General features: G+C 34.9%; 2 protein-coding genes across 2 annotated transcripts in view; one reads left to right on the top strand and one right to left on the bottom strand.

Moving 5' to 3' along the window:
• The first annotated feature begins 1,271 nt into the window (after positions 1 to 1,271).
• The window catches only part of gulp1a (GULP PTB domain containing engulfment adaptor 1a), a 130,990-nt gene continuing 109,984 nt past the window's right edge, over positions 1,272 to 22,277 (top strand). The window contains exon 1 of the mRNA XM_026271386.1: positions 1,272 to 2,682. The gene's annotated coding sequence lies outside the window, so the exon portion shown is untranslated. The remainder of the gene's footprint in view (positions 2,683 to 22,277) is intronic.
• calcrla (calcitonin receptor-like a) lies at positions 1,603 to 22,211 on the bottom strand. Its single transcript, XM_026271380.1, has 13 exons — positions 22,017 to 22,211; positions 11,589 to 11,675; positions 10,286 to 10,439; positions 9,509 to 9,622; positions 8,781 to 8,893; positions 8,591 to 8,682; positions 8,381 to 8,507; positions 7,805 to 7,958; positions 7,661 to 7,721; positions 7,373 to 7,439; positions 6,856 to 7,074; positions 5,067 to 5,108; positions 1,603 to 4,040 (listed from the first exon to the last, which is right to left on the bottom strand). Exons 2-13 carry the CDS (start codon positions 11,652 to 11,654, stop codon positions 3,822 to 3,824), a joined length of 1,428 nt encoding a protein of 475 aa, XP_026127165.1. The 5' UTR covers positions 11,655 to 11,675; positions 22,017 to 22,211; the 3' UTR covers positions 1,603 to 3,821.

The following is a 22,277-nucleotide window of genomic DNA, read 5'->3' as shown; positions in this document are numbered from 1 at the left end:
AAACCCCTCCTTCACGTGAACACATTCTCTTCAGTGTTCAGCTAAAGGAAAACTGGCATCAAAATACAACATTTCAGACTGAATTATACATGATGGCCCCATGTCCCAAAGGCAGTTTTTTTCTGTTTCAGTCTGTCATACAACTGTTTCACAGTTTGTTTTCCATTCAAGTCTTGTAAAGACTCTCTGGGATTGCCCTGTTTACTTAATGCTTTCCAAGATGGTGGACAACATATGTTCTCAATTTGATCCTGTACTGCGGCATGTCAGAGGAAACATCTGGTGGGCCAATACTTCCTTGGTAGAACTTTTTTGTAGTCTTTACTCACAGTATGATACCCTTTACTTCTCATAAATATCAGATGACATGCAGTCCAGACATTTACTTTTGTCAATTTACACTAGCAGGTAGGAATTCCACAATGAAGCAGGTATATCATGTTTTTATATATATATATATATATATATATATATATATATATATATATACACATACACACACACATATATATATATATATATATATATATATATATATATATATATATATATATATATATATGTCAGAACAGATTTGGAATTTCTTTGCTTGCTCACCATTGGATCCTCTGCAGTGAATGGGTGCCGTCAGAATGAGAGACCAAAAAGCTGATAAAATCATCGCAATAATCCACAACCCACATGACTCCAATCCGGCAGTTAATGTATTGTGAAGCGAAAATTAAGACTTTTTCAACCTCAAACCATTCCTTCTGGCTGTAAGTCCTCTATCCATAATATGGCTTTCGTCAAGTCTGAATCAGGAGAGAAATATGCACAGATCAAGCACCATTTACAAGCAAACAACATCCCAAAACTGTTCTGAACAAATATGGTGAATGAATTTTTATGTGAGAAAACAGGGTGTATGGTCTTTTTCACTAAAGGAAGCATTATTATGAATTATGGGCTGGTGTTTTGAAACAAAAGTGACCGCTTAAACAGCCTAGAAACACAAAGCTTTTCACTTCCCAAGATGTTATTTGATGGACATGGAGTTGCATGGATTATTGTAATTAATTAATGACAATTTGACAGCACCCATTCACTGCAGAGGATCCACTGATGTAATGCTAAATTGCTCTAAATCTGTTTCGATAAAGAAACCCATCTTGGATGGCCAGAGTTTGAGCAAAATGTCCTTTTTTTTTAGTAACTTGGCTAAGATCCTTTAATATAAATCTAAACTGTGTTTAAAAAAAAATGTAATAGGCAAAAATATATTTTATTGATTGATATGTAACATTACAGTTGTTAGATTTTCTCTTACCCCATTTTACAGAGCAGTGGTCATCTAGAAGTATTGGCTTTAGTATTTGTGTGTCCTTGTTCCTAAGCCACCTTTTCAAAAATGCACTTGACTGAAGACAGTTAAAGGGCATGTTTGATTTTGAACATGAATTTGTGAGAGGACGTCGTTAGATTGCCCTAGGAATTTAAGTAAACTGACTTCAATCCCCTTCAAGAAGAATAGTGGAACCTTTGATGTGCTTTTAAGTTTCGACCAATGTCTCATCCCCACCCCAGTGCTTTTAATGAAACACACATTCATATGCAAACAGGACATTTGAAATAATCATCTATAATTACAGAATAATACGATATACATGATTGCAACACTCCCCACAATTTATGAAATAAATGTTGCACAGATACACCTCAAGAGAACAAAAGACGAATCACATTCATACAGAAAAAGAGCATCTGAAGTGGTTGAATTTAGGCGAGGCATATGCACAATACAACTATTCTGATAACAAGTTTGAAAGCAAAATTTACTTTCACACAAAGTACAACCTTAAATACCAGGTCAAAAAACAAGCAGCAAATGTGTGCATGAAACATATGAAACCGTCCTGCAGTGAGTGTTTTGTTTTCACTAAAACACACAAATGATCACAAACAACACGACAGAAAAACATTAGGAAGCATTATAAGCAACAGTAATTGGCACACATTCAAAAATAAATGACATTCAAGGAAAAGAATATTTAGCGGAGTCTGATGATGAAAACCTGATGAAATGATACAGTGTCTGTATGATTGGCATCTGTTTGCATGCTGTGAAGTGCCATGATTTGCAATATTAATACTGATTTGTTCTGAACCCAGAATGAGTTATGTTCCTGTTTAGGGTGGAAGAAATGCACACACATTATGTCTGCAGTACAAAGCGATATTATGCACACCCCTATAAAATATTCAAATGTGATTACAGCTAAGAATATAATATTTACATAATTAATATAAGCACTTTCCCGCATGTGTAGCATTGCCAACAATTCTTTTTGCACGGTTAAAATATGCATATGGACAAAAGTAGGAATTAATTGAATAGTTCGCCCAAAAATATGCAAGGTTTTTCACATATGTATTTGTGAGCCACATAAATTGGCTTCCTGAACAAAACTGATCCAAAATAATAATTTAACTCACAGTTAATAATGCATTGCACTTCTGACTCGCATTGCAATTTAAATATTGTATGACTTTGGAGAACTTAGAATATAGTGCATGAGTCAAATATGGATACATTTTTTTTTTTTTTTTGACCGATGTGGCCACATTGAGCTATTATTGAAAGAGGGGCATTGAAAATTCTCCTTGATTCTACATACAGTACAAGTCTGGATCATCATGAAGGTAAGTAAGTAAAGTTCATTTTTGGGTGAACTATCCCTTTAGACATTATGAAAACCTCTAATGTAGACTTAAAAAAAAATCAAAAATGGGGTGAGATTAGGTAATGCTGTGACAAACACTGGGCACATTATTCAAATAATATGGAATGTAACTGAATTTAGATAGAGTGGCTGAAAGGAACACAAGAGCAATATCTCAAACACTCCAACCATGTTAGGAAAAGTTGCAGAGTAACACTCTAGGTAGTGGGTTATTGTATCTTATTATTTAACAAAAGCCATGTATTAAAAGAAATGTACATGACTAAACACTACAAGAAAAATGAAATCAAATAATACACTGAAAATGTGGCAAGTGCAGTATAAATTTAACTGTGAAAAACGAAGTATAAAATTAGAGAAATACAACTTAAATAAAGTGGTAGGCTTGTTTTCATATACGATGAGTTCTTATTAAACCTTAATGTTACATAAATTATGGTCAAATCTCCAGTGTCATTTTTAGGGTTCCCTAAAGTACATGTTTATGATTTATTATACCTGTGACTTGAGTCAAATAACAGATTTAATTTCGACCAAAATTGAGCATAAGAAAAAATACAAAATCTTTAATATTCCATTTAGTTTTTGTCCAGATTAACAAATATATATATATATATATATATATATATATATATATATATATTTAAAAAAAAAAAATCTTTCAACATACATATAGTTTTGTCTTTTAGTAAAAAATATACGTTTCTCATTAGTGTGGTCATGATTTGGATTATAGATATATTATTCATTTTTATATTACGGGTCAAATATAAGACAAAGAAATGCATTACAGGTGAAATCTGAGAAAAGAGCTGAATATTGATTCAACTGCGCACAGCCATCGAGCAAACTAAAATACTGCAAAGTACAAAGACAGGGCCAGTAATGTTTATATTTGTCCATTTAACATTAAATGAAGGTAGCGAAATGTTTTTCAGTGTAAATTTGGGGAGAAATGCCTTTTCTCCACCCTTCAGATAGAATGAGCAGTGAATTATGAGTAAAATGGTCCAATTCAGCCGTGTGACAGCCGTCGCTGTAGTCAACAGTTTTTTGTTGTTGTTTTTGTTTTGCGGCATACTGCCACGTTCAGCGGCATCAGGCAAAGGGATTCTCTGGTTTTAAGGTGCTGTTGTCAATGTCATGGCAGTTTTTGCCATTCAAGTGTTCTGTGTGGCCGTCGATGCTGTAACAGCCCTGGACCTCTGTAATGGAGGACGCTGTGTACGACGCAGATCTCAGAGCATCAGATTGTGTGATGGCGCTTCCAAACTGTATGCGGTACTGATTCCAGTGCCTTCTCAAAACTGCTTGGACCTGAGGAAGATATGGACAGATGATCTGCTGAGTCAACAGAAATCACTCATCATGGAGCATGAATAATCCATTATCTTCTCGGTCTGAGCCATTAACAATTCACTCTTTCCAAAAAACTTAAACAAAAACAAAACATCTCCCTTTTGCAGAGGCTGTAATGATCATAAATCATAAGATTTATTTCATAGTTATAGTTGATTATCATAGGTAGCTAGGTAGGCCAAGGTAACATTTCTCATTTAGTTTAACTTTTTACTAAAATTGTCTAAAACTAAAATAAAATATTATTACAAGAAATTTTTATTACAAAATTAATAAAACCTTAACTAAAATTAGAATGTATAAAATAAAAAATGATTCATAATCTTCATAAACATCTATAATTGTATTTCAGTGACACTGTAAAAATAACACTGGCTGTTGCTTAAATAACCATATGGTCATGCATATTTTTTGCATTTTTTTTTTAATTAAAATAATTACTATACTATTTCTATTTTATTTGTTTTCTCTTGTACACAAACCAAGCGATACTTTACTTAATTAGTGACAAATTGATGACAAATTAAGTCACCAAAATTCAAAATATATAGCAAAAAATGTATTGTCACATGTACTTTCTTATATATTCAATTTAGATTTTCCTTATACAGTTTGAAAGCAAATAGCAAACTGTCTTTCAGCTGACACACATAGTATATCGTCATACTGACCAGCCATCCATTTAAGCATATAGGCTGTATTAACTGCTGGACTGGTAATATTATCCATAATAGCTTCTGCATGCCTTATACCACAGTGTCTCTAAAACAGCTCAATGCAAAAAGAAAATTATTTGGACAGGTTCCCTCTGAGTCAGGCATTCGTATCGGTACATGTGGACATCTGCCAATGTTTTTAAGATTTAAACAGCCAGTACAAAATCTCCATATCTGAGCTTTGCTTTCAAGGAAAAGGATGTTGCACAAGCCATAATTCCTTGCAGATAAACAGGAAATGTTTCATTTCAGCTGGGTAAACGCTTACCTCTCCGTTGAAAAAGCAGAAGATTGTGGCTACCAACAGTCCCTAAAAATAAATCAGAAATGCACGTGAGCAACAAATCAGCATAAACTGCTATCTTGCACTGCTAAACTATAATCTACTATATCGCAAGCTCTCGACTAATCATTTCCTGGATGATGTTGAGGACGGTTCTCTCTTGTGTTTTGACACATTTTGCCAGAGCGAGTGCTCTTGATGTGCACAGAGAGTCATTTGGGATGACAAGCCTGTTTTGTTGCATTATTCATTGTGCCGACTCAGCTAGGTCTAGCAGTACCAGCTGTCCAAGGCTTCTCACAGCAGACTACAAATGATTCTTTTCTTGCTGCTGAACACCTACCCATCTCAATATAAATGTTCAGGAGTCAGGCTTTTATGAGGCAAGTGAACTGATCCTAACAGCTACTTCTGCAAATAAATAGTTCACCCCCAAAAAAGGTTGTGTCTTTTGTTATTTGCTGTTATTTTTTCAGTACAGCACAATTAAGATTAGAAATATCCGTGAATAACGACTTGCACTTGAAAAGGCTTGGGTGAAAACTGTTCTTTTGTTTACCACAGAAAAAACAAAAAACAAACAAACACAGAACCGTTTAGGAACACAATGAGGGAGAATAATTAACAGCGGGATTTCCAAAGTGACGAGTTTTCCTCTGTGGCTAATCTACAGAGCCGCAGGACATTGATGTCATTTGTTTTACAAGCTTTTTAAGTCACTAATGGCAAAGTAAACTTAATTATAGGCTGTTAATCTTTTGCCAGGCAAAAAGACAAAGAGATTGGGAAATCATATCTTGTAGTAATAACAAATAGAAAATCAATTTGGTTAAAATCAAACACTCAACAAGTGGAAAGTACAAGTAAACGTTTGGCATTGGCAAATATTTCAAGTTTGGAATTAAAAAATATTGGTTTCCAATGTTGAGAATGATATTCTGACACTTTCTGATATAAGTGACATGAAACATAAACCATCAGCTAAAGAAAACATCTTGTTCAACTGATTTTTTTGCTTTAGTGGAAAATTTAGCTAATTTCAGATTTGTATCTAATCAGCTTAAAGTTTCAGACCTCCAGTGGCAAAACATAACACTTTACAAAAGATCACTAGAGGAAATAATAGATTCCCCCCCCTCCCCCCATTTTATATATTTGTTCCATTATGTATACTGTATAACAATTTAGGTGATACATTTTTTTATCTAGTTTTTATTTTATTAATTTTTAAGTTTTCTTTTCTTCAGAATAAGGTTTTTCTCTTTGCTAACTAAATTTTAGACCTTTCTGTGGTTTTATCATAATCTTTTTCTTTTAAAGAAAATAATACCTTTATTCAGCAAAGATTAATAAAATTTATCAAGAGACAGTGAATACATTTACAAAAGACTTCTATGTCAGTTAAATGCTCTTCTTTTAAACCTCTATTCATCAATCCTGCAAAGAAAGTATTACAAAAATATTTAGCAGCACAACTGTTTTGGAAATCTATAATAATGAGAAATGTTTCTTGAGCTTTAATTCAGCACATATAATGAATTCTGAAGGAGTATGTTACACTGAAGACTGAAGTAATGATGCTTAGTCATCACAGGGAAAAAGAAACAACATTTGATAATATATTTGAATAGAAAGCAGATATCTTCAGTTCTAATAATATTTCAAAATATTAATGTTTTTACTGTATATTTGGTCAAATAAATGCAGCCTTGATGAGTATCCGTAATGATGAACGTATCCGTAAGATTACATGGAGACTGATTTGACTGCTTACCTGATAATGCATTAGGATATGCATAATGTAGTCATAGATTTCAGAAGACATGCGTCCCCCAGGTTTGTACGGGAGGAGAACGTACTGGATGCCCAGCAGTGGAACCAGAATGAGCGTGGCTCGGACAGCTTTCATATACAGACTGGACTCTGCTTGATGCGTCACTTTCAGTTTGGTGATGAGAACTCGTACGATGTTCAGCAGAAAAAACAAGTTCACCTGGAAGGACAGGCAAGATGAATGGCAAACACAATCCCAAAAAGATCCCAGCTGGCTGGCAGATGTCAGAAGAGAGTTTCTGTGAGATGTAGGTACAGTAACCTCAAACTAGTTTAGGATCCTAGTGTTCTTTTTAATGTCCTGATACATATAAACATTGTGCTCGGCCAAACTCAGATTGGCAAGTACAAACTTATGGATGTAATTTGTGCAAATAATACGAAAAGATTATAATTAATCTTGCACAAAAAGATGTGTTTAGAAAACGAAAAAGGACAAAAACATCCAGATGTCTTACCAGCAGTGCTGCACAGATAGGGCCATGAATAATGTATAGCAGAGAAGTACTTGAGCTGATCCAACAACTGCGGATTGGGAAGAAAAGGATTAGCAAAGCCATTGATATGGATGCTTAAACAGGAGTATTATTTTGTACAATAATTATTTTACTTCACATGGATTTAGGTAAGAATCTTGAGTGTTGCTTATAAGAGTACAAATGACAAAAACTAATCTCACTATGATATCCTACATTAACCAAAATAATGATAAATGTAATTTAAAACTGCATACCAAGAATACTCACTTATCATTGTAGTAATAACTTCTGGCTACGGCATGTATTGTAGCGGGTATAAGAGGGAAACCTGTAAAACCGATAGAGATTGAAAGATTTTAGATTTAGTTTATGCAATTAATGCTGTAAATAACTGTTTATTCAAAAACTCACCCCATCCAAGAAGGTAATACCACATTAAATGCTGTTTTTCAGCAAAAACTGCCACAACAATGAGTGTGTGCAAGTAAATCCCTTCACAAAGCATCCAGAAGTAGTTGCATCCAAAGATGTAGAGATGGATAAACTGGGATACTTTGCAGCTGATCTGAAGAGAAGCAACATGGACATTTAAAAATGATTTGCACGGCAGATTGGTGACAAGCTGTAATGCGTTTAAATGATCAAAGAAAAATGAAAATACTGTCATTATTTATTCACCCTTTTGTTCCAACAGGTTAATCTGCATTGTATGGCAATACATGCAAAATTTGTATTCAAATATGTCCCCTTTTAATTAAAAAAACAATTGTATGTAGGCTTTTTATTGCTGCAAGATTAAAAAAGTAATGTATGTGCAACTTTATAACGGTTCTGAGTTCTCCCTTCAAAATTTTTCTCAATACTAGAATTGTCTGAATTGTGAGATTCTTGATTCATAAACTCATAATTTCCATGATGGAAACAAAAAACATTAAACCAAATACTTTTTTAAAAAATTATAAGTTACTGTCAATACACGCCACTTACTGGATTTTCCTGAACTAGTTCTTGGTTGTTTGCCACTCCTGTTAACCAAATGATAGTGTTGATGGAGTTTAATACAAAGGAAAAGAAGAGGTTTTTGTGCAGGGTAATTCTCTGGCAGCTCAAACTCCTATAGGCACAAAAACGACAGCAAAATAATTGTTATAAACCATTAAAACTTGAATACATAGTGAAAGAGACATTTGCACTTACTTGAAATGGAAGAATATGCTTAGCGAGATGAACAAAGATGTTAAAGAGAGCCCATGACCAATTAGCGCCAAGTAGAACAAATTCATTGCAGTCTGTAGTCACACAAACAATAGTCATGAAGTGTTTATTCTGCAAGCCAATTCAAATGTGTGTTTATATTCTCAAGTGTTTATAGTGTTCGTGATCATACCCTGCGTCCTTCAGTAGTGTGCAAATTACATCTGGTGAAATTTGTCCATGTGCGATTACTCTCAGGATGCAAGAACCAGTGCCCGCTTTCTGTACATATTTTGGTGACCATTTCTGCAAAGAAACAGAAGTAAACCTAAACGTGCTACTAAGAGAAGCATCAATATGGAGTCTAGAGATGGTGGAAAGATTCATTAGTTTGTCAACTTTTAGCAACATCTTGAGATATGGTACTGTATGTCATAATACTCCTGTCTTGTATTTATTGGTTTTATATGTTAAAATTGTAAAAAAAAAAAAAAGCAGTTTTTTTTTCTGTAGAGAAAAATAATAGCTAGAGTAATATAGATATTTTTCCAAGCAATTTTTTACGATTAATTTTAGAAAGTGAAATTTACAAAATGTATTGGGAAAAAAAAGAAATTGAATTAGATTATTTTCTGCTATGTTTCTAAGCCCTTAATATTTAAAGTTAAAAACTATTAAAGTAATTAATAGCTTTACTGCCAAATGTATTACATTTTGAAAATGTAAAACATGCTCATCCATTCACATTACTTCAGGGCAGAAAATAAGTCATATCAAAGTTTTAACAGCCATTTAGCGTATGGATTTAGCATGATTTGATAGTGAGGGATAATGGAGTGAAAGAATTAACAATAATGCATGTGTATTTGCAAGATGAGTAGAAAGCACTTACACTAAACCTTATAAATTGAATATATTTACCTGTAGGGTCAAAATCATGGAAATAGTCAGGGCAGTGTTGCTCAGATGTTATGCCGGCCTCTGTGTCCTCCCAACACAACCATCCATCCCAGGTCATGTTGCATGCCGGGCCAACTAGATATAAAAAAATCAAAATAAATGCCCCAAAAAATGGTTTCTGTGGAGAATGGGAAACTGCAACTTCCTGTTTTCATGGTCACTATTCTTAGTCCTGCCAGCCTGTTCCAGAACCAGTACCCTGTCAGCTATAGGTGAGCTGTACCCTATGAAAAGCACTCCAAATCAGTTATTGTTGTGTCTTGTTTAGAATGCTAAGAAGGAAGTCTACTAGGTTTTGGAACAGAGCTAATATTTCACAGCTGTCCTGCCACTCAGTGGGGCCAAATGCACTCTTCCTAACAGAATGAATATGAGCCACCTGAGGCTTTGTGTGTTCTTGCTGTACTAATTAGACAGGATGACAAAAACTACTGTCAACGCTGGCAATACATAGTCTACGGGAGGCTTATTGAAAATCAGATTGAATTGTTATTGTTATTTTAGCATGACACATGTGCGTGCTTGCTGTAAAATATGAGTAGAAAATTGTTATGGCTATTTGGCTTGAAGGAACTGGCTTGAAACTGCTGTGTGTCATTTCTGTGTCACCAGTAGCATCAAATCTATAACTGCAGAATGAATATCTGTAAAGTAACATGAAAACCGCACATTGTCAGGATTCAGAATAATATAACTTGATCTCTGTCTTGTAACAACTCCAATATGTAAAGTCTCTACCTCTTCTGTCTTGACCGCTGTCCTTCATGATCTTCTGATAGCACTCGAACTGTGCCGTCACAATCTTGTTCCTAGTAACACCAATGTCGTGGTACACATTTTGAGGATGTTGTTGCTGGCTTTCGTTTACCTCAGGACTGGCTAGAACAATGAACTACAAACAACGGGCACATTAGGAAAGTCCTGCATGAGAACAGACTGATTTCACAAACAATCTGATTTTCACAAACAATCATCTTAAGCAGCTAAATGAAAAATAAATACCACATGTAGTTATTCTATATATATATATTTAAAAACTATATATAAAAGAATGAGATTCTTGATTTTATATATATATATATATATATATATATATATATATATATATATATATATATATATATATATATATAAAATCAAGAATCTCACAATTCAGACAATTCTAGCTGCGAGAAAAAATTTCTGAACTTTTGAATGTTGACAGTCGGGAACGGTTATATCATCAACCAAAGCAATTATTATTTATTATATATTAAATATTCGGTCCCACTTTATATTAGGTGGCCTTAACTACTATGTACTTAAATTAAATTAAAAAATTGTGTTCATATTGTATTGTAAAACACTTTTGCTACTATTGAGGTGGGATAGGGGGAAGTTTAGGGAGAGGGTTGGAGGTATGGGTAAGTTTAAGGGTGGGTTAAGGTGTAAAGTATGGGTCAACAGTGTAATTATAAATGTAATTACAGAAATTAAATACAGATGTAATTACATGTAGTTTTTTTATAAATATAAGTAAATTTGTAAAAACATGTATGTACACAATAAGTACATTGTACTAAATTATTAATTAATGTAAGTACATAGTAGTTAAGGCCACTTAATATAAAGTGGGTCCAAATATTCAGTCAATGTTTACTTTGGGTAATTTAATGCTTAATATGAGTTTAATTATAGTTTTACTTTTAATTAGTTAACTATAAATCCAAACAGGTAATCTCTTTGACTCATTAGTGACGTTTTTTTTTTTTTTTTTTTTTTTTTTAATAAAGACTGAAAGAGTTGTCTGAAGCTTAATGATGGTGACATTTATTAGTGAAGATTATCATGTTGAACAAAACGCATAAGAATGATACACCTTTATTGGTCACAGAACAGATTTCCTGCAATAATCTGAAAGCCAATGAAATCCTATTGTTTTTATGTTGCTGGAACCAAGGGGCTGGCCTTCAAAAATAATTATTACTGCACCACTCTATATGTAAAAACTACAGCATCTGAAACATTTTAATAAAAAAAGATGTTGCATATAATCTTTTACCTTAGTGACAGATCCCAGCAGAAACAGACAGATCGTCCAGCAGCTAGCTGTCATCATCTTTGGCATTTGCAATGACCCACTCTCAACCTGCAAGGAAGGCAATGTCAATAAAACACTGCACAGTTCTAAGGGCTCTTATGATGCTATTGACAAAAACAGAAGTACTTGTCTTCATCTCTAGCTTATTGCAAACATACACCTACACTGAAACATACAGACACACATGCACAGAATACAAATTTGAAATATCTGATGGTTACTTCAGTTCTTCTAACACTTATCAAGCTGGAATCAGTTCACTTAAATAGATAGTTTGAACCTATACACATCAAATGCCCTGTGTCTAATGGGTAAATTAACCCTATGACAAATCCTTAGTTTAATGGTGAAAATGAAATTATTCAAATAATTCACATTTTGCTCAATTATATCAAGCCATTGTAAATACAGCTTGAATATTCACTGCTCAGTCCTACGTAGAATGGATATTTTGTGATTCTAGCCAGGTCGAGCAAACCCTTTAACCTAGATTGTGCAGTTTCTTCAACTCCCAGTTCACAAAGAACAGTTTAGTCAATGAGGGACCCTCATATGCAATAGAAAATATTGCGTAACAAAGAGTAGCTGATGTGAAGAAACGTTGCCTGATATTACCAAACAATGTCCCTTGACTGCTCACATGGAAGTTATGGCATGTCTTCAGGTCTGTTTGGACTTACGCTGCTCATATTGGGTCACACTCTTTCAGGAGTGTAGAGGGAAAGCAAAGGGGGGTATTGCAAATTAGAAACAGATGGTAAGAGTGAGTTGTAATGTTGCTCACAATGCAGCATATCATGAAACAGCACCAGCGGATCTCAAGGACCACTGCTCGTAGCTGCGTCATTGGCTGCAGCTGAAGTAATTGTGTTTATTTTTCCATTTGAGGGAATAAACATGTAGGATAGAGCCTTTGTGAGCCACTCTGAAGGCTGGCTGGTCGTGCTGATATCTGTCCTCTACTGATATCCACACTCTTTTATCTTCTGTTGATCATGGTGCTTGAGCAAACAGCAGTGTTTTCCCTTGCCGATGAAACCTTTGAGTGCAAGCACATGAAACTGGATGCGTGTTATGGTCATTTTAACGACTTGAATTTGACACAGATAAATTCGGATGTGGCGAGATGGAGCAAGTTCAGTTTGTACTTTGTACTTTAAAATAAATAAAAAATAGCCTTTGTTTTGCATTATAGCTGTTTTCAAGAGGTTGTGTTAACTTTCTGAATGCAATAACACACTGCAAAATATAATGAAGTGTAGCATATATAATCTGAAATTCATAAAAAAATTATTTTGGGTACAGACATGCTTACATGTATTTGCACCACTATTAGACTGTTTAAATGGATTAGGAAACAGCACTTGCACTTCCTATCATACATTAAAATGGATTGAAGGATATATGTACCGATGCATTCCTAATTCTATTTCTAATTTGTTTTTGTTTTTTTGTTTTTTTCTGTCAGTAAAAATGTGCAAAACTGGAATATAGTCAATAATCAGAATTTTTCATATTTGTGTGCTTGCATTACCATCATGTAGTTTTATAGTCCTCCGATTGTTTTGCATGTGTATAATTAATAACATCTTGTGAACTTGAAGAATTCTTTCCCATAACTGTTTTATTACTTCGTTTCCTCGTTTTAGGATAACCTTTGCCACATTATACTGATTTGTCACTAGTTTTAAGTAAACTACAATGAAAAATATATTAGTGTCCACAACAGTGGCAGATAAAGTTAAGCAGTTCTAAGCATGCATTGTAATTATGTTATAAGATAAAGATAACTTTTTTGGCTTTCGATGTTCGAATAATTAAAAGCATTTTCGGTTACAATTATCATACTTGCTCCCATCTTCCATACGCCCTTGTTTTAATAAACACCTATTTTCTTTATTTTTTATTCCTAATATTTTCCCTGTATGTCATGAGAGGATCTGTACATACCAGTACTGGTGAACATGTTAAGATTCTTAAAAATGTGCCTAGATCTAATTCATTTGTATTGTGTTCACTGCAGACATTAAATCATTCATGTCTCGTGGAGAACAATTCAGAATGAGCAGGAAATAATCGAGGGTAAGTGCACGCACACTCCTCTGAGTAATGACCAGTCATCTCCATCCTTACTTATCCAACAAATGGAAATCCAATAATAAAATTTAATAACACTTGTTGGGGCCATTATTCATATAAGCGAAAATGACACATTTTCTTGCAAACATGCAATCTGATAAATGTCGGAGCGTTCCAGACTATTTCACTGGTGTGTTACCTTAATACAGTTGCAATCGATGTACAAAAAGGTCACTTTGTTGGTAAGGCAGTCTCCTTTTATTCCTCATCAAGTAATATTTAAGATTTTGACATTGTGGTACTCAATCCAGACCATGTACAGTATCATACTTTTATTGATCACGCGTGAAGTCTTGTATTTATACAAAACACTCAAATCTAAAGGGGCACAGGACTTGTTTTGCATGCAGTTGTAGCTTGTAAACATCCTACAGTGACCAAAGGATGTTTGCTTTCTGTCCAAGTTTCTCATGAGCATTCATAATTACCTTTTTCTATTTTAAGAATAACCCCAGCTTGCTCAGAATTTCCACAATGTGATCTGCAGCGATTAAACTTATCGCTCAGCCACATACTCGACCCAGTGGCACATACAGATGTAAATATGCCCTGCATACAATTTGTCATTTCAATCTCCTTTCCATTATAGATGAAAATGTGAACACTGCAACTGTGCACTCAAGATAAAGACCCTTAAAATATATTGAATTGAAATCCAAGAAAATTCTGTCAATATTTACTCCTAATTTTGTTCCCAAAGAATTGCTGCTGTGTTTGATAAATTCCACACAGCTCCATACACTGTCAAGCTCTGAAAAGGACACCATAAAAGTAGCCCATATGAGTCATGCATACATACATAGAAAAAAACTAAAGGGCAACAGCTGTCTTCGCACCAAATATTCTCAGCTGTAACCTGCCATCTGATTTGCTCATAACAGCCCAAAGCCCTCAGGTGCAGTTCACTCCTTTACACCCGTTCACTCAACCCCTTTGTTTTGTCAGGGCACCTCAAACCCTCGAACCATCCTTTCATGTGATTCCACTCTTGTGGATTTTTTTTTATCATTTTGTTGGTTGCAGCTGATGTGTATTAGCTGTACATGAAAATGAAGCCAACATTGGCTCACAGCTAGCCTTGGGCACAACCAGATGTTGAGCTTTACAAAGCGAAGCATAATGAAGTCATGCAGATACTGGGGAACACGACTGGCAATGCTGCTCTGAATTGTCTTAGAAGGCCTAAGTAGGAGGGTGGATTGTAGAACAGACCATTAGAAAATGCCAAGCTCTTACTTTGTCTGATCCATGTGCCCTTCCACACCCCTACACAACCATCCATCACATGTGTAATGATGTATATAATGGTTTTAGTTCTGCTTTATAGGAAGGAATGGCTGTGATGCCCGTAAATAGCTTCTGAATTTTTTTGTATGTCTTTGTCATTAACAAATTAACTGAATCACCAGATTTATGTGCATTAACATCCTCTAACAGTACTGTAATGCAATGGTTAGTAGCTGCCTTTTCTTTTTAATTTAAGTATTTTTTATAAAAAAAAAAAAAATGAAATCAATTTCAAAATGTAATGTGCACAAATTTTTTATCACAGTTATTACCAAATACCGTTTTTTATATATGTTGTAAGTAAACTCATATATAATCCAATCTGAGTATTTTTGTTGTGTTTGTTGTTAAATGACACTTTTTTTCTCACAAAAGTTGCATTTATTTGATCAAAAATACAGTAAAAAAATTATATTGTGAAATATTATATCAATTTAAAACAACTGTTATCTATTAATATATTTTCAAATGTAATTTTTTCCTGTGATGACAAAGCTGAATTTTATATATATAAATGCATACATTTCTGTCTGTCTGTCTATCTATCTATCTACCTATCTATCTATTTTTATTTTAGACCTGAGATCCATTTTTGAGAAACAGTTGAGAACCACAGTAGATTCAAGCTTGTCATATTTGTTTTCTATGAAATAAACGTAATAAGGTTATTTTAATGTCAGGTTATGATGGTTTCAACAAAAGCAGCTAATGCAGTGCAAATTTGAGGGATTATGTAATCCTGAGGGTCAGGTTCGTCTAGATAGCTGCAGGATATTACAAAAGAGGGTGTGAAACACCCATACACTGTAACACAACCTGATGAATATACCAACTTAAAATAGAGCCAGAGAGTATGAAAAGCAGCATATAAAAAGTTGAGGATTAAGCAAAAAAAAGTATAAATGTTTCATTCAGACCGAAAGCTACACCAGCATCTGCCAAATCAGGTAAGCAAATTGCTGTTCTGAAATACAGCAGCTAACTACCTGGACAAATCTACTAATGTTGATGCTTGGTAATGTGAACCACCCTTTCCTGCCTAGTACAGCTGAATATGCAGAACCCCAGGGGCGACCATTATCCTCCAGTGTGGCTACTGATACAAACACCCCAAGGAGAACAGAAATAAAACAGGGTGGCATATATAGTTACAGAAATACACATTTAAAAATAAAGCCATCACAAGCTGCTCCAGAATAACACCTGCAGATGAAATACATATTCATAGCTAACCATAATTAATCCCCTAAACTGTTTCCACTGTTTGTCATAGCTTGCTCTTGAGTGTCTGGATTCAGATACATGTCATGATGGAAAATTTGAAAATGATCTTTATGCATAGGCGAATTTACTAAACGGGTCAACCAGATGCTTAAAGTGCTAGTTCACCCAAAAATTAAAATTTGTTTTGCACATCAGAATCCACCAACATATTTGTTTGTTGTTCTGGATTGTTTTCGCCCATGCATATTTCTCTCCTGATTCATACAGTATGGCTTTCACTGCAAGCAATAGGGCTCATATTTTAAACAGAACAGCAATGCTTTGGAGTAACAAACATCTTAATGATGATTTTTTTTTTTTATTAAATCATGCAGCTTTTTTCTTCACAATACATCAGTTGTGTAGATTGTGATGTTTTTATCAGCTGATTGGAATATCATTCTGACGGCACCCATTCATTGCATAGGATCCATTGTTGAGCAAGTGACATAATGCTATTTTTCTCAAAAACTGTCCTAACGATGAAACAAACTCATCAACATCTTAGAAGACCTGAGGGGGAGTAAATCTGCATCAAATATACATTTTTGGTGTAAAATATTCCTTTAATGAAGCATTCACCAAAGAAAATGGGCAGATCAAGTGACGGCACAAATTAAAAAGAAATTCACACAAATATACCCCCGGTGCATTTTAGGACATTTGGCATCTGGTTGAGCTGTTCACTAAATTTGTCACTGTTTACAAAATTATAAATATCAAATTTTTCATTTAGTTTGTGTTGTTACTTGATTTTCAGACTTACTTTGGTGAGTTGGATGCTAAACAACTAGATAAACTGCATATAAAAAGTGGTATCAGCTGGCATGATTCAGATATTCCAATGTTATCTGACAGCATATTGCAACTAAGCATGTAGCATAGATACCCAAATCAAAGACAATTATGTAGAAGGATTTGCAAAGAAGAAAGTTTTTTTTTGTTTAATGAAGCATCCAAAACGACCTATTTTGCATATTCTGCATGAACAGACTTGTTAAGCTGAATCAAAAAGAAGGACTAGGTCTCCTTTTATTTCACATGGCATTTTTAGGATGTATAAACAAACTGAAGAGACAATTAGGACTTTCTCAAACCACATTCACAGAACCTTGACCCTTTTGGGATTCTGAGGTCAGTAACCAAAATGAACTAATTCCCTCTACTTCACTGCTAGGAAATCTGACCAAACACATGCAAATATATTCCAAAAATGTGTGTTTATAGAAGATCCCCAAAGACATCCTGCTGTGTATAGAAAGCTAGTTCTATGTCTAACATTTAAAACCACTTCCTCTTCAGAACGTAACCCAGGACCAGAAGAGTTCTGCCTCTACAGGCCAACAGGCCAGGTTTCCTCTGAGCTATGAAAATAAAACTCGGAACCCGATCACATTCACTCCTATTTTTAAACCTGCAGGCCTTCATTCTGTCCCCTCCAGGACTAGAGAAGGCATGTGAAAGGTCCTGAACTTGAACTGCAGTTGACTTTGCTGCTTATAGGAGAGAGCGGCATTGCAGGTTTAGCACGAAAGGCTGCGGTCCAATGAGTTATGCAACTCAGGTGACACCTTTACCACACTCCGTGAGAAGCAAACAAAAGCAAGAGATTAAGGGACAAAGAAAAGAGGAAAATGTTAAAATTAGAAGAGAAAGATCTTGTTCCACTTGGTGCTCCTAAATCATTTCGTAAAAAATTTAATCCCACTTTAGAGGAAGTGTTTGGCAGACACATGATGACCCGAGACTGACCCACTCGGAAGTGGGTGAGCTCTGATTCATCCACATATGTTACCCGAAGCCCCCGCACTGCGAGTGGTGGCAGAGGCCAGTAAATCTTAAGGCCGCTATCCACCAACAGCAGTTTGTTTAGTGTATTATTTACACTGTCCAGCAACCCACACAATCCCATCATCTCCAGGGTCCAATTTTAACAATACTACAGTCCCATTCACTCAGTGTCATCAGTGACATGTTTGGCCATGATTAATCATACTGCAGGACAAATCTGGCTGCCAGTGTCTATAGGAAAATTCATATAAAACCCCGTTAATATTTTTAACACAAATTATATTATGTGAAGATTAGAATTGGAAAAATATAAATATTTGTAAAATATTTTGTGTGTGTGTATATATATTCCCTCCTTATAGGATTATAAATAAGAATATTTTCAGTGTAGTTTCCCAGTGGACCTCACTTCAAATATTTTATGATACCAAATACAATTTTACCAAATGGACATTTATTGACTCAAAATCGCAAACGAATACTTTTTTTTTTTGTCAGTATGTCAATATATAGACACTGATCAAAGGTTGTTAATAATTAGGATTTTTTTTTAAGGTGTCTGCTCACGAAGGGTACATTTATTTGATCAAAAATACAGTAAAAGCTGTAATACTGTAAAATATGATCTTTGATTTTAATATATATTAAAATATCTATTCTTATGATGAACAAAACTTTCGGAAGCTATTACTTTAGACTTCAGTTTCACATGATCCTTTTGAACTCACTCTAATATACAAATTTGGTGCTTAATTATTAACAACGGTTCTTATTATTATCAATATTAAATACAGTTTTAGCTGCTTAAAGCTGCAGTCAGTAACTTTTGACGCTCTAGCGGTTAATAAACAGAACTGCTTGCATCTTGCGGAAGAACATCGTAGTCGGGACTACTTCTCTGTTTATGTCTATGAAGAATCACAAAGGTACTGGGTTACTCCACCGCGGTAACCCCGAAGCAATCTAAAATAGTCCGAATATAAACACTTATTATAGGTGCACCCTAGTGATTCAGGACAAGCTAAAAACACGGTTTGGAAAATGGATTCATGGTGTACTCGCTTATTATATACATTTTTCTACATTTTGAACACAAACAAAGTTACGGACCGCAGCTCTGATTGGTTGTTTCTTCCCAGGAGCGATGCATTTCTGCAAATGGCAATAGACCACTGGGAGGAGCCAGAGGAGCTTGATTTTTTTCACAGATTATCTGTCTCATATTCTACTGTCAGGACATAATGACAGGTTTAACAAATATTTAAAAAATATATTTTTACAAAAGTTACCTACTGCAGCTTTAATATTTTTTATTAACCCAGGGATCCTCAAATCTGGCTCGCGAGATTCACTTTCCTGCAGAGGTTAGCTCTAACCCTAATCAAACACACCTAATCATGCTCATCAGTGTCTTCAGGACCACTTGAAAATCACAGGTAGGTTAGTTTGATCAGCCTTGGAGCTAAACTCTGCAGGAAACTGGATCTCTTGTATCATGGTTTCCACAAAAATGTGAAGCAGCATATAGGTCAAACTACATGTGAATACAGCAGACAAAGCCATTTCATAAGGTTATACTTCGAGCAAAAAGTTTTTACCAAGTATTTCAATGCCCATTACAAATGAATCAATTGTGATTTTGTGTTTAATGCAAAGTGATAATATCGCACTTCAACCCACATAAAACCTAATGAATCTGGAGAAAGGAAATGAAATGGTCCTATTAACCCGACTCCAGTTTAATGCATAGAAAAAAAAACTGAATCCCTGATTGTAATAAAAAAAAAAATTTTCACCAATTCAAAACATCGAAATGATGTACTCTGACATTGCTGCTAATGAAAAATGCAAGACATATCATGGCCTGTCTTGCGGTGGAGATAGAGAAAACATTTACTTTGCAATTGCTCAGGGGTATTTTGAGCTCATGCATCTAATTATGACCAGTGTGCAAAAATCCTATTAATCCAACCAGTGGGACTGTAAAGTATATTGCTCTAGAGTAGGCTTTCACACTGAGGACTGGATTGAGATAGCTATATTTGCAGTAAAACATTCTGGCATGGTTTACTGTCTGCTCTCCACGTTTCCGTAACGGAGGTAAAGGGTGAACCATGGTAATGGCACAGTAACTGAATGCAATGTCGCCAGGCCAGGAACACAGCTTTGTTCCACTGAAATTAAATCCTCCTTGAAAGCTGCACTCAACCCTGACAAACACATGCATGCTTTGGGGCTCTGCATTGAGATCCGCATAAAAGGCTCTCAAACGGCGAAGCTAAATAATTGATTCCCTTTTAAAAACATAATCTATGCTCTTTAACATATTCTGTGTTAGGATTAATTAGCGTTTCGTGCTCTAAGTAACAAATCCTCTTTCTTTAGGTCTCTTGCCAGCTAGCATTCCCTAAAGACGGTCACTAAACTTTTAATTTTGCAACTGATGGAGCTGAATCCATAGCACAAGTTGTTCATACCTCAGAACTATGTATAGGTCTGATTATGAAAATAAGCAATATTGGAGACTGCTTGTTTGTGCAAAATTCACTGTCATGATTCTAGGATGTTATGGTTGGTTGACGGAGCTTCTCTATGCCTTTGCTAAGGTGTTCTGGGTGGTTTTTACCATGCTTCTGTGCCATTACTGGAGATTTCTGGGTGGTTAAATTGCTTCTGTACAGTAGGTCTGCTCAAGTTGCTCATGATTTAAGGTATTATTCATGCCAATAGCACAAACTGTGCATTAATTATACACCATAATTGAAGGTTTACATATGAAAGTTTAAGATCTGTAACCATGAATATCAGCAATAATTACTGATGCTTGCATTTGGGATTAAAGAGTCAAGAAACAGGAATGGGATAGAATTTCACATGAAAGATCTTCTGAAGACATTGAGCATTAGAGATGGTGTCATTGCATCATATGATCAAAATTATTTTAGCATTCTTTCCTTCATCAGCTTAACAGTATTTCATCATGTACAAGCAGCTGTTGTGTAAAAAGCACAAATACCAAGACTATCTTTTGGCTAATTATCACAGTTCTTCCCCCTTGGAGAGTCTGTCAGACCCCTTCTGTCAGGTTAGGTGTCAACAGACCTTGGTATCTCTATAGTTACTTCATGATACTGGTATTTTATCTTCTCAGTTCCTGGCACTGATGTAGGCTGGAAGGTTTTGGAATAATGATGAAGTACCACAATAAGAGCTACAGTTCAAAGACTGAATGGGAAACATAAATATTTAGAGGTCCTCAAAATAATTCCTAGCGAATTCAGTTTAAGTTTGATTAATTTTATATCAAGGCAGACACTTTCTTTACAGAAAATAATAAACTAATCAAACAAACATTTTTTGATTACCTTTAAGTTGATTTTGAAAATGTTTAATAAGTATTGTATTTGGAAGATAATTAACCTTTAGAAATTGATGCTTGCTCATACATTTCAAATCAAAAACCAAATATGTATTAATTTATTGGAAGAACGATTCAAATATAGCGGTTTGTAAATTAAAATTATGATCAATTTGTAAATGCAATCCAGTTGTGATCATTCTAATACTGATTATAGTCACTCACACATCGCATCTCAGCGGAGTTATGAAATTACTAAGACAAGAGCCAAACTACCCGTTATTACATTTTTTATTTATTTTTTTATTTCGCTTTAATAGCGTCAACAGTCAAACATACAAAACCGCCGTTTATTTAATTAATTATTTTTTCAGTCTAAAGCTGTCATTAATTCATTGGAATTCTTGGAGTCCGTTCAGTCAGCAGTTGTTATTTCATGACATGAACCCTGTTTGACAAAGAGAGGCTCCAGCTGCACTTGGTAAATTAATTCTCTGTCTGACCATATTTATTATTCACCAGTCATTCATCAGTATCACGCATATCCTTACCTGCAGATTAAATCCAAGGTGTTCTGGAGATTTTCAGATAGAAACGAACGCGTCTTCTTATTTAAAAACACAAACAGTCATTACTTTCCTTCGCGACGTCACGATGGCATGAAACAATGTAGCAGTATCAGCGCGCGAGATGAAACAGCGCACGAGACGCTCAGAGTGTGAATGACGACGGCTGTCAGGCTGGAAGATATTCACTGTAGTAGCTTCCTGTTACATCATCAGTTTTCCCCGCCTCAATGGCACACTGGAGCT

This window comes from Carassius auratus, chromosome 9 (genome assembly GCF_003368295.1).
Source record: "Carassius auratus strain Wakin chromosome 9, ASM336829v1, whole genome shotgun sequence".
NCBI classification, from domain to species: Eukaryota; Metazoa; Chordata; class Actinopteri; order Cypriniformes; family Cyprinidae; genus Carassius; species Carassius auratus.
Note: the sequence above shows the minus strand (reverse complement) of the source record. Positions and strands in the feature narration are given on the sequence as shown.